This window comes from Uloborus diversus, chromosome 8 (genome assembly GCF_026930045.1).
Source record: "Uloborus diversus isolate 005 chromosome 8, Udiv.v.3.1, whole genome shotgun sequence".
Lineage (NCBI taxonomy): Eukaryota > Metazoa > Arthropoda > Arachnida > Araneae > Uloboridae > Uloborus > Uloborus diversus.
In genome coordinates, this window is record NC_072738.1 from 142,103,477 (window position 1) to 142,117,083 (window position 13,607).

At 35.4% G+C, this 13,607-nt stretch overlaps 1 protein-coding gene across 1 annotated transcript in view; it reads left to right on the plus strand.

Moving 5' to 3' along the window:
- LOC129228134 (1-phosphatidylinositol 4,5-bisphosphate phosphodiesterase classes I and II-like) overlaps positions 1-13,607 on the plus strand; it is a 478,401-nt gene that overhangs the window by 442,009 nt on the left and 22,785 nt on the right. The window contains 6 exon segments of the mRNA XM_054862781.1: positions 318-482; positions 4,970-5,069; positions 5,937-6,041; positions 7,103-7,206; positions 10,695-10,920; positions 12,734-12,799. Of these exon segments, the coding sequence (XP_054718756.1) occupies positions 318-482; positions 4,970-5,069; positions 5,937-6,041; positions 7,103-7,206; positions 10,695-10,920; positions 12,734-12,799 (766 nt within the window).

Sequence of the window (13,607 nt, forward strand, 5' to 3'; positions counted from 1 at the left end):
AATAAGTAAGAACTACTTCCACTTTTAATTTTTTTATTTTTGTCACAGGACTGCTACTGACGACTAAAATTACTATTTCGAAGCAAAGATGACTGTGATAACTATTTGAGTCGAAACATGAGCAAAAACGACTAGTTTACGGTCAATTGTAAAAAAAAGACGACTGCTTTTGAGAAAAAGCGACTAAAATACTCACAAAAACCCTGTTTTTTTCTTTGGGCGAAAAATTTGCAAATTCACTCGTAACTATGATTTAACGCAACTGATGAGCAAATATATGGACCTTAAATGAAAGAGTTTTCTGTCTTTTTTCTTAGATTATATCTGGCCAATTTTTGTCGGATAAGCGAGTCAGCTCTTACGTCGAAGTGGATATGTATGGTCTGCCAGCCGACACGGTGCGCAGAAAATTCCGAACGAAGACGATCCCGAACAACGGAATAAATCCGGTCTATGACGAAGAACCATTCGTCTTCACCAAGGTAAGTGACACATCGCTGAGATTATGCGAATCTAAAATGGTTTGGCATTTTGCTTTCTGAATTCTGCAGATGATCAATGACAGTAGCAAATGTATTTCTTTGTATCGCTAGGAGTTCATTAATATACATAAAATACAGGGATGCCCCCCCCCTCAATTTTGCGGAGACCCCCCCCCCCACCCAAAAAAAAAGCAAGAGCCCCCGCCAAAAATGAGAAAAACACCCCTCAAACTCCCCTAAAAATTTCAATGGCACAGTCTGCGCCATGACCCCCCGTAGGTGGGCACCCCTGTAAAATATGTCTTTGAAATTAAATGAATCTTTGTGGTAAAGAGAGAAAATTTACCAAGAACGTTGAAAAATGTACGAGTTTGAAAACAATTGCAGACACTCATTTTTGGGTTCATAAAGGTGTTTATGAATGCAAAAAAAAAAAAAAAAAAAAAAATAGATTATGGACCTTAACAATTTAGAGGAAAGCATTTATTTTTTATTTATAATAAAAGATTTTAAATATATTATTAAATATTGAATTTTTCTGAAATAATTCTTTAGGACGTTCTAAACTAGAGTGAAAACGCGTGATTACAAACTGAAACTAGAGCCTTTTGTAAACATCGACGTTCACAAACAAAATAAGCTTGGTCACGGTTTTACGGCTTTTTTTTTTTTTTTTTTTTCAATTTTTTTGTTCTTGAAACCCAAAGTGAGTAGGATATGCCTATGTATAGAATTGTACACCTTATAAGTGACCACCACGGTTTCCGAGACACATTTGCAAAATTTAGCAGAAACTTTTAATGATATTTTCGAACAAATATGGCTAAATTCATTGACGCCGCTAAATTTCCTTCCTTCAATGCACGAGTGAATGTGGGTTTGTTGGCATTGTTTGAAAACAATCAAATAGAAAGAAATCGAGTGGTGTAAAAGCACATGATCTAGGGAGCCAAACCTGACAATTGAAATGTAAGAGTACATGACGAAGAAATGTCTCATACAGCTACTGAATGGTACAATAATGAAAACGGGTTGTCATTTCGTGGAGTGCTGCAATTTTGTTAATAAGAAACTGTCAGGCAATCAAAAATCTTCCTTTTTTTTGAGCAATCACGATTGCTTACTGCTTTCATTTGACTGTTTTGATGTCCTATGATTTTATTTTCCCGCCAGCACCCTCTGCAGAATCACCGTCGACCGGCCACCTCGCGATGCTGCTCCTCTAGCGAAAACCGTCTCCAGGTTGTGTCAATATCCTACACTTACACGCATACAAACACGCACATACACACACACACAAACACATACCTACACATACACTTATGCCTGCACACAGACACAAACACATATGCCTACACACACATACACATTCCCCCCACACACAAACACTCATACACACAACTACCCACACACTCATACCTGCACACAGACACAAACACACATGCCTACATAAACATACCCCCTACACACAAACACACATACCTCCCCCCCCCAAACATAAACACACACGCCTACTTAACACACACATTGCGAAAAACATAATTTGAATTCAAGAGGTCAAAATTCTTTTTTTTTTCTTTTTTTGAGGAGGTGGTGGTGCTAACACTAGATTCATTAATTTTCTAAATTCGAATCTTGGGTAAACTTAGTGACCAGTGGTGTTCCCATAGGGTGTACTCCATTTTCGCCGCATACTCTCACACTTTTTTAGACATATAGCGTATACCCTCTAGCTCCAAAAAATTTCATATTATGACATATTATGTGTATGATCGCATACACATATTGTACGTGATGGATTACTGAGAGTATACCCTCAGAAAAATTGATGTGAACATCACTGTTAGTGACATTCTTTGGTTTGATTTGTTCTTCAACAGATTTCATAAGTTTAGCTTCGTGACATCGCCAATTCTTAACCCGAGTTTATCGAGTTTCTCAACAAGTAACATTCCTTCTGATATCTTTCATACATCATATTCATCAATTAGTTTATCCGTAATTATCGTGTCTTTTCATCCGTGTTTGAGCATCGGCTCGCTTCTGTACAGTGTGTGTGCACGAAGCGAGTCTCTCCATATTCATATCGAAGACACGGGCAATCCATTTTCGATTGCATTCTTCGGGAGCAGAGTCCAATTCGCCGTTATGACATTCCACTTCATGGGTGCGGAATGCAAACGGCAAACATATTTCCACCTGTCAAGAAAGATTCTGCGATTGTGGACCGGCAGCGTTCGAGCGAGAAAGAAGAATCTGGAGATTCCTTTCGCTTCCGAAGGGGGCGGGGACAAACTGCTTTTCCCGTCGTGATGAAAGTAACGCACGTATCTGCAGGAATGGTTCCAATTTAAATGGGAATTCAAAACAGATTAAAGTGGAGGCAGTTCCAGTCATTCTAAATGGTGATAGATGTTCCGCAAGAGTAGAGAATATTCAGTTGGATGCCTCTTGTGTTCGACATCGAGAGGGTATGTGACGTGAAAGGTTTTCGCGGAAAGATTTTGCACTGAAAATGGTTGGAATCGCTAGTAAATACTGGTATATGTGCCGAGGCATTAGTTCCAAAGACATATCTAAACAAGTGTTTTCTTTTTATTCTTTTCAAAAGAACGGGTGTTAATGTTTGCTTTTTTTTTTAAACGTACAGTTGAACACTTTTAATACAATCAGGTTTAATACAAAATCACGGCTAAAAAGAACATTTTGTTTGTTAAGTTTGATTTGCTATATAATTAACATTAAACGTTTCCCTTAGAATACGTTAATTAAATTGAAAGTTTTGGCTAAGACGGAAAAAAAATTCTGTCCTCTTTATTTGAAATGGCCGTGGTTGAATACCGTAATTTTCTTTTCCATGAATTATTCATCATTTTGTTAGGTAGTAGAAGTTTAATTGTGTATCGTGTTGAATATTTTGCATAAAAAATAAAGTCCGTACATATGTTTACCAGGGGAAATTTCATTTTAATCGGAGATGAGACTTCACGCTCCATTGTGGATTACAACATGCTCCGCGATTGTCAATTATCATCTTCCTTTTTCAATATTTTCCTAAAACATTCATTTAGAAGAAATAAGTGATTTTCTTTCTGAATGCATGATAGCTAAATTATAATGTGTGTATTGGTAGGATTTTTTTAAATATAGGTTAGTCAGGTATCACTTATACACAGCTGTTATGAATAACGGCTAATACGAACAAACTCGAGGCTTTTTGAAGCTTCGTATTAACCGAGTTCAACTGTATTTGAAGGAAAAAGGTACTTACATTTTAATTTTAAAAAGTGTTGTCGATGAATCGATAGAAAAGCAAGAACAGTGGACTGTAAATTAAATGAAAATTGTAATTTTATTCAAAGAACATATCGGTGAAACATTAGTAGCGATGTAAAGAAACAAAAGTTCATGTTATATGAATGCTCGTTCTGAAAACTGAACTAAATAAAGTTCATAGTTAATTTCATTCGACAGACGATGATTAGAATGAACAATTTTTTTCAAAGACAATTAGATTTATCGGAAAGTAAATGATGAAGCATTTCGGTCGCTAATTGCAGCAACATAGAGTTAAATTCATATTTTGATTGTTGGGAAACCTCCTGGAGTTACCTCCATGTTGTCTCAAGTGAATGAAGCAGCTAACTCATTCTAGGGAATAACTTGAGAACTATCAACCGGAGTTAACTCCTTGTTGAACCAAACGATCAAAAAATACAACTCTTTGTTGCTGCAAACCCTTCAATTGTGTTTGCGATTTTTAGCCCACTTTCTTGCGGACCTAGAACACAAAAAGAATGAAATAACGCTTTGCAGTGATCCCAAACTTTTTAAGACAAAGTGCAGCTGAAAAGTAAGATTTTAAGAAAGTCGATCAACGTAACATAAAGGTTCCTCGTCGCGTGACAGCCACAAAGTATCACTGTTAAGTTACCAGCAGGTTTCAGTTTCTCACAGCTGTCAGTCCATGACGATTTCTTGAAATGACGTAGCAGTGACGTCTTCAACAATGTCACAAAGTGAACGACCACAAATCAATTGTTGCAGCAACAGGCAGTGATGTCACATAAAACGTCACAAAAGTGTCACAGCATGACATTATCCTGTGATATCACGTTGTGACCAGTGAATTCCAGCAGTTTCTCTTTACAATTAATCATTTTCGATTCGATCGAATTCTGTTAGAGTTGAATGAGCCCCTGAGTAACACCGTATCTTCTGAACCAGATTAATCATTCATTTTAAATGGTTTTTATATTTATTCTCCTTAAATTTTGGCAAACTATGCAATACTTTCGTCATTCATGAGTCAGCAGATACAGTAGCATGATTAAAATGGGTGTGGAGCCCTGAAATATAGGGATAATTTGGGTTAAAGTTGCCCTAAAAAATGTTTATAGTACTTCTGCTATTTGTTTTAAAATTTTATCGTGTGATTAAAATATTTCTAAGTTCAATTTTGAATTAGATACGATGTCTTCTGACAGGTTGTCCTTCCGGACCTGGCGTGTCTGCGCATATCTGTGAATGACGATAATGGCAGATTGCTTGGCCATAGAGTGCTTCCAGTAGTAGGATTGAGGCCAGGTAAGACCATGGTGTACATTTTTCAAACATGAGAACCAATGGCGCACTAGAGCTCTATGTGATTAAATTTTAACAATCTGAATAAGTATTCCTTTTTCAACACTAGAACTACGGCGGTTTTCGTGTGCCTGGAAATACGGCGGGAGTTATTTTGACCCCCTGAGAAGAAATCTGCATACAAGCACTTCCTTAAACAATATTTGCAAAAATTAGTTAAACATAAACATATTTTTAATAAATATAGTTTATTTAAACGATGCAGACATTTTAAGGATATTTAATGAAGTATTTTTTTAAAAAAGTTTAAAACAACCAATGTTGTTTCAATTGCATTAAGTTTCATTTCAAAAACTAGCGGCTAATGGCTGCCTTTTATGTGCAAAAACATTATGAATGATTCAAATTCTTGCTGTGACATGTTCCAAGAGGCATTTTTGAGTTTCTGATCTATTTCAGCGGCAGTAAATGTATTCGCAATTCAATTTCAAAATAACATCTCCTCACAGTTCTATATATAGCCCTTTAAATTGAGATTTTAAAAAAGGGCAATATTCTTCAAAACTTTGAATTTTTCCATAGCACGATGATGTAGGAAAAGTCAAGGATGGATTAAGTTTTTTATTAATATACATAGCAGCAGTTTGCGAAAAAAGTATGCTTGAGGTCGAAACGAGACCTCCCGTAACTCTAATGTTAAAAAAAAAGATATCATTTTGTAGGTAATATTGAGGTTTTTTTTTTGTAACTAATGTTGAATTTTCGTATCCTTTTGCAACTAATGCTGAACTTTTAAAAATCATTTCGCAGCTAATGTTGAGCATTTTTAACTTTTTTTCCTGTTTGCTTATTTATCTTCACATTTTTCAGGCTACCGTCACATCTGTCTTCGAAATGAAGTCGGTCAACCCCTCACACTCAAGACTCTATTCGTGCACATCACTGTGAAAGATTATGTTCCAGATGGGCTCTCAGGCATGCTTCATTTATTGATTTTTGAATGATTATATACTCTGTTTCTATTATCTTTTACCCAAATATTTAAATAATACAATTTAACGGGAAAAAGTTCTTGAAAATTCAGTAACATTTTTAGAATGAAAAAGTGCACTGTAAAAAAATTTCGAAAAGTTACTGATTACTTCCGATGAAGGTTTTGAGATTTTACAGGTTTTTATTCACTTCCTGAGAAAATCAAATGTCTCTGTCAAAAAGTTTCCTGAATAGCTACAGGTCGTACATATGCAGACTTTTTATTGCTGTGAAAAGCATTTTTCTCTAACAGTATAAAGATTAACTGAGCGTATTTAAAAATGCATCGGCTTCATCTCGATTATGGCCCGTCGAGATTGACTAAGCTCGCAATAAGACCGAATATGTCTCTGGATTCCGTGGCTTTGCAAGAATTGCAGGCGAGTTAGGTTCATGATATTTGATAGCAAATTTGTTTTAACTTTGGCCATGATTGCACTAATGCTTTAATGCAGGATGTAATCATACAGGAAGGTGTCAAGCTCTTATATAAACTTGCCTAAGCTTTCGCTGAAGGTTCCAGAGACACGAATGACTTTATTCGGGAAGATCGCTGAATTAAGTCTTCAGAAAGACTCCAGGATAATTTCAGGAAGATTACTGAATTTCAGCGGAAAACATTTCTGTTTTTCTAAGATATGTTACTTGCAGAAATTGGGCCCATCAGTGGCCCATTATTTTCCTGGAACGTTTCGTGGATCTAATTCTGTGCCGGAAAATAGCCGTGAACTTAGACAGGTGGTCAACTTACAAGGGTGGTCAACTTTACAGATTTTACTGTATAGCTTTATTGGTTAGGTAGACAGAATAGTTTCCGTTGATGTGAAAAAGACATGTTCCATTTTTTTTTTCAAAACTAAGGTAAAAATATCTGAATTATAAAATCGGCCTCTTTCATTTGAAGAAAATGAACATTGAAATATGTTCTGTACATTGTTTTTTTTTTCTGTTTTTTTTTTCTTTTCTTAGCTACTTTCGTAAAATTTAACTCTTTCCTCTCGCAGAGTGGGCAGACGCTCTGGCCAATCCCATAGCTTTCCAATCGATGGTCGAAAAACACGCCCAGCAGCTCATGGCTCTCACCGATGACTTGGAAGACGAGGTAGGAGTTCAAGAGCTCATTGATTTCGACTGGAAAAATATGGTAGACAAAAAATATCAGTCTAGTGTCAAATATCTGATTATAATATCAGGCTAATTTTTATGCATTCTTTTACGAAGTTAAAACTACTGATCTTGTAATTACTGTAACCCCTTTTTGGTCAGCGTCGCATGCCATGCTACGAAAAGAAACATTTTCTCCGTCGAATTTGAATTTCTTTCCATTAGCAGATCTGTTTACAATACACGATTATTTTTAGATTCCTGACAATTGCTTACAGATGTTGCGACTGTATACAGAGTAATTCTAAATTATTTTTACAAATTAAGATGGGTGATAATACCCATCCAGACCTTAGAGCGGGAACTAAAATGGAGGGAACAAGTCCAATCATTGGCTTAGCAAAAGCTAACTCAAAGACTCCAAGTCACGTGACTCAATAACGACGAATGGCTGGCACGTTTTGCTTGAAACAAGCGAAATAATCCCGATTTCTTCCAATGCTTTGCTTTAAAATCAATCACGTGACTTGGGATCTTGCCTTCACGAATGATAAGTATTCATTCCCTCCATTTTATCTCTTCTTGATGATCCAAACAACAAATAATTACACTAAAAAACATTCCATTCTGAGAGTCAGAAAAGAAGAAAGTAAAAACGGATGTACAAGTTATCGTCTGTGACATCATTTTGTACCTGCCTACGCATCATATTTTCTAACTAGGACTGAAGCTTGACCACGAAGAGATAGCGGACGACCTTGACGCGGGAACATTATTTGTATCATTTGCACTAGGTAGAATCAGCCAGGAAGCACCGAGTAGTAAGAGGTGCGCTCTTGCTAATCCTATCTATTACAAAGTAATAACTAACAACCTACGGAGCAAGCGCAATCATTGACTGCAAAAGCTGAGACGAAGATGCCAAGTCATGTGATTCAACAACGACGAATAGCTGACAGGTTTTGCGTGAAACAAGTGAAATAAACCTCATAAAAAATTAATGCATGTATTTTTTTTTTTTCAGTTACAAATGTTCGATGTGCGAGTCTTCTGTTACACGACAAAGGTCTAATCTGTATTCCAGTCCAGTCACGTGATTTCGTTTTACAGTGATACGTCAAATGCACTTTATCAGATACTGACGTCGAAAATACTACAAAAACTTGACAACAATGACACAAACTACAATGAATACATTTTTGCAACACTACGAACTATTGACTATTTGATACTCTGAAATGCGTGGAACGAACTGGATTACGGATTGAATGTTGTCATGAGAAAAAAAAAAAGCTCCAACATTGAACATTTGAAATTAAATATTTTTCACAATGTGTTAACATGTTGAACATTTGTGTAACTGAATTTTACTGAAAAAGAAAACTTGGTACATTTTTCTATAAATTCGTCTATTACTTATTGCGATGTGAGCAGCAGTTTCTAAACTATGATTCTGTGAAATCGGGTCTATCCTTTGTGTTCACCCTGTATTTTACTTCGATTTATGCAAATGGTCTCCAATGGGGTCGTTTCCGAAATTTTAAAAGTATTTTTTTCTGAAAGAGCATGTTTAAAAACATAGGATCCGACCATTTTTAAAATAATTTGACGTAGTTTAAAATTTAAAAAAAAATTATTTTAATTGGTGCTCTTTCATTGTTTACGCTACTGCCGATGACATCACAAATGATGAAATGCCATTCACCGATGCCATTCGCAGGGCGCAATATTTAATTCGCAACTTTACTCACGTGTGTTGGCAACGATGTGGTTGATAGCAAGAGTAGAGCGCAACATTTAACTCGCTTCTTGATTATCGTAACGTGGAAACGCGGTAGACAGATGCGCCAATGTACATCATTTGTGACGTCATAAAGACCATGCCTTATTTTCAAAATCGGCCATTTGTTTTTAAAAATGGAAAAATTAAAGTTTTTTCTCGCTCCATGACATTTTTTTTTTGCTTATTCTATTAATTTCAGTGACTAAAAGTAATACTTTTGACTGAAGGAAACAACCCCTTTCATAGGCCTAGAATCCAACGAAATGTATAATATTTTTTCAAAAAATGGTTAAATTTTAAACAATAAAGTGAGTTTTTCTCCATGTACTAGGGTAGCGGCACCAGTAACAGACATGCTTAAAGCATCTCTTTGATGTCCACTCAATTTTCTGAGCCTTTTAATGTATTTAGACTTTTTAAACTATTTTTCTCTCCTGCAACTACATCTCATCTAACGTTTGGCTGCTTCTGGATCCTCTGAATCAGTTAATTCTACTTTTATTTGCGCAGTTTCAAAAAAGGGTCCGACCCCGCAGTAACAGACACCGACGATTCGGATGGTACCCAGTAAAAAATAGGATGAGGAAAGGATGAGTAATGGACAGAATTCCCCTTTTCTCTTCAAAATGTGAGAAAGTTCTTTATTTTTAGATCTAAAACCTTATTTAATTGAAATAAACATGAAACACCGGCAGACATCGTGGTGGCTGCTCATAACCTTCTCCCACTGCCTTGTAAATTACACTAACACTAGCTAAACCCTAGATGGTTGCATCGTATTCATGGGTCGCAGCAACATTAGTTTTACCCGCCTAAAACTCTTGTAATTTAAATGCAAACTTTTGACTGTCTGTTACTGGACCCTTGTCTGTTACTGGTGCCATTACCCTAGTATTTGTATCACAATGTGCGTATTTGTAAAAATCAAGAGTCTGATTTTTCATTTAAATATAGATACGCATTTCTTCACAAGGGGGTCATTCTTTAATTCTTCCACAATGGGGTCATTTCCAAAATTTTAAAAGTATTTTTTTTAAGAGCATGCTTTAAAATATAGTATCTCACCATGTTTATAATAATTTGTTTTAAGTTTAATATTTTAAAAAAATTACTTAAATCGGTGAGCTTTCATTGTTTACATTTCTTGGCGATGACATCACAAATGATGAAATGCCATTCTGTGTTGCCACTCTCACAGAGCTAAATATTTAATTCGCTTCTTTACTCACGTGTATTGGCAACGATATGGTTGATAGCAAACGTAGAGCGCAATTTTAATTCGCTACTTGATTATCATAACGTGGAAACGTAGTAGAAGGATGCGGCAAAGTGCATCATTTGTGACGTCATAAAGAACACGCCTTGTATGAAAAATCGGACATTTAAAAAAATTAATTTAAAAAAAACTGTTGGGAAAATGAAAGTATTTTCTGGGTCCATATTATTATCATTATTATTTGCTCATTCTATCCATTTCAATGACTAAAAGTAGTACTTTTGATTAAAGGAAACCAGCCCATTTTGAATATTGCAGTTGTTACGAACAACGGCTAGTACAAACAGACGCAAGAATGTTTGTCATTTCGTATTAACCGAGTCAACTGCAGTTAGAGTGCAAAATTGCTTGTTCTGTACAAAACGCAAAAATGAGTATGTGACTGGCAAACTTCGCTTTTACCTCACTTATTAAACGTCCATCAATTTCCCAGGACGATCCAGACAAGGGCATGGAGACCGGAGTCAAGAAGGCAGCACAACCTCAGAAATCGATCCCCAAAGCAAAGTCCGAAGAGAGGACGAAACCCGGTTCGTCGATCGACGAAGCCACGGTTTCGTCGACTGCACAGAGACACGCCACAATGAATGGAACGGTCCCCAAGCAAGTTTCTGTCGGGTCTACTTCGCCAGTCCCCGCCAAAGCTCAAGACTCCAACCGTAAGTAAAAACTCCAAATTAAGCAGGAAAAGAATATTTATAAATGATGAAAAGTGATTTCCATTGGATGTTCGACAAATTAAAACACCCATTACAATAAGAATACAATTTGAATAAATCTTTCCTAAAAAAGAATTTAGTTAAAATACGCATTACAATCAGAACAAAATTTAAATACCCCTTCCCCTGACCAAGAAAAAATAATTTAATTAAAATACTCATCACAATTAGAACAAAATTTAAGTAACCCTTCCCCTGACCAAGAAAAATAATTTAATTAAAATGCTCATTACAATTAGAACAAAATTTAAGTAACCCTTTCCACGACCGAGAAAAAAATAACTTAATTCAAATACACGTTAGAATCAATCAGGACAAAATGAAAATTCCCCTTCTTACGATGAAAAAAGAAATCAATTAAAATGTGCATTAGGATCAGAATGAAACGAAAATTCCCTTCTTCTCCGTAAAAAACATTTTTATCATTTGCTAAAATACGCGTTCTAAAAGAACATCTTACCCTGAACAAAAAAGATTTCAATTAAAATGAGCTTAATAAGAATACCTCGTTTTAAAATGTACCATATTACCCCGAATTATCCGGCATGCTGCAAAATTCGGGGGTCACCAGATATTCAATAACACTTGCCTGGTCCTTTTCAGCATGCCGGAAAATTCGAGATTAGGAAAAAAAATACAATAAAAAATATATGTTCAGCTTAAAAATGAATAGAAGTTCTTTGCATTAATAAACAGTTTAATTTTGTAAAAAAATTTACCAACAATGTCATTTTTTATTTTAACAAGAAAAATATTGTTTAATAACGAATAATTTCTTTAAAAAAATTAATTAAAACTAAGTAAAGAAACATTTAAGCAGTCAGTTACCGCCCCTAAACCAGTGTTGAAGAGAATTTACCACAACTGTTCAATAAATAAAAATTGAACTTACTTGTTTAAAAGGAACCAAAAATAATTTATTTAAAAAATTTATGAAAAAATCGCAGTAACGATAATTGCTTCTGAATTGATTGCTTTTTATTGGCATATAATTAAATCCATTAATAATGACCTACCATAAATAACAACAAGCACATATTATATGCGAAACACATTTTTTTTTTTTAAGAAGGTTACTTTTGGGATTTATTTATATGTTTCCTTACAGTGGCTTGCTTTCTGATTGCAACTGAATGGGGAAATTTACTTCTATTTTGTTGAAAAATAAACCTCGAATTATCAGGCATGCCGGAAAATTTGAATTTCCCGGCATGCTGGTCAACCTCGCTCTTTTTCGACATGCCGGATAATGCGGGGTAATACGGTAATCACTTTTTTTTTCTGTCCTTCCCGCATCACTTTAGAATTTATTTACTTCATTTTTGCTATTTTCACCAACGTACCACGATTTCTAAAATCATAATTCATTTTCATTTCTATTCTTCTTAAAATGGATTATTACCCCTCTAACATTATCGTCAGATTAATTGAAAATCCTGAAACCAGGGCTGCGGAGTCGGGAAAAAAAATGGCTCCCGAAAATTTTGAGAATCGACTCCGACTTTACTCCATATCAATCCGAATTCTACTCCGACTTTTGGAACTTTAAGGCTTTCGATTTCCGATTCCGACGTCTTTACCCCAAATTCAATCCGACTTCATCTCCGAAGCCCCGTGAAATACAATCATATCTGTTAAGTTGATGAACATTTCTGAATGAGTCCCTGAAAACAATTCCTTAGCATAAAAATTGAATTGTAAATGTAAATATCGTTTTTAAATGATGACTTATTTACAATTTTCCTCCTTTTAGGGAGACTCAATCAACCCAATTCTGGACTTACAGAAGAGGGTCAGGATAAAATTCAATCGCTGCTAGGTGAGTACAGGAATATTCTTTTGAAATTAAGTCTACCTATATTTTTACCACTTAAAAAGCGCTAAGTCGGAAAAGCATCGTTTAGAAACTACTGCCGTTCTTTCTTCAGGCAAGGAAATATTTGTTTCAACTACCCGCTTTCAAAATAAGAAAACGCTTTTTGCTTTGAAAATTTCCTGGGAATTTTTTAAAAATGCAAGCTCAGTACCATTGACAAACAACATAATTAACGCTTTTGTTAAAAATAATTACAATATTCCGTGAAATTTCAGTTGGTTTTATTAACCATCCCTAGATGGCAGCATATATTTTGTCAACAGAAGATTTTTTAGGGTAATGTTTTGTAAGAACAATTTCTTTATGTTTTCGTTTTTCATTCGAATTTGTCACACACAAATTTCTTTTACATATTTTGACAAAATGAATTGTATTTTATATTCTGTTTTCCAAAAATATCTCGCTTCTATCTATATATCCTGTAAATATGAAATATTGATGTTCAGCAACCTGATGTAGTCGAGCCTCGATAATTCGAACACGCTTATAACGCTTTACTGCTAAGACGAACTACATTTGCAATCCCCAGTCCTTTATTATTTTCACATAACGTTATTTATTGTTTTTCGCTTAAGACGAGCTGCTATCAAGGCGAGTTAATTTTAGAGCTGCCTTTGGTTTTGTTTTTAACGAGGTTTCCCAGGGCCGGATTTAGGGGAGGGCAGGCGGGTCTGCTGCCCCGGGGTCTCCACAACAAAGGGGCCCCCACAATAAAATTTTTACAAAATATCCTAACTTTCACGGGTCGAAA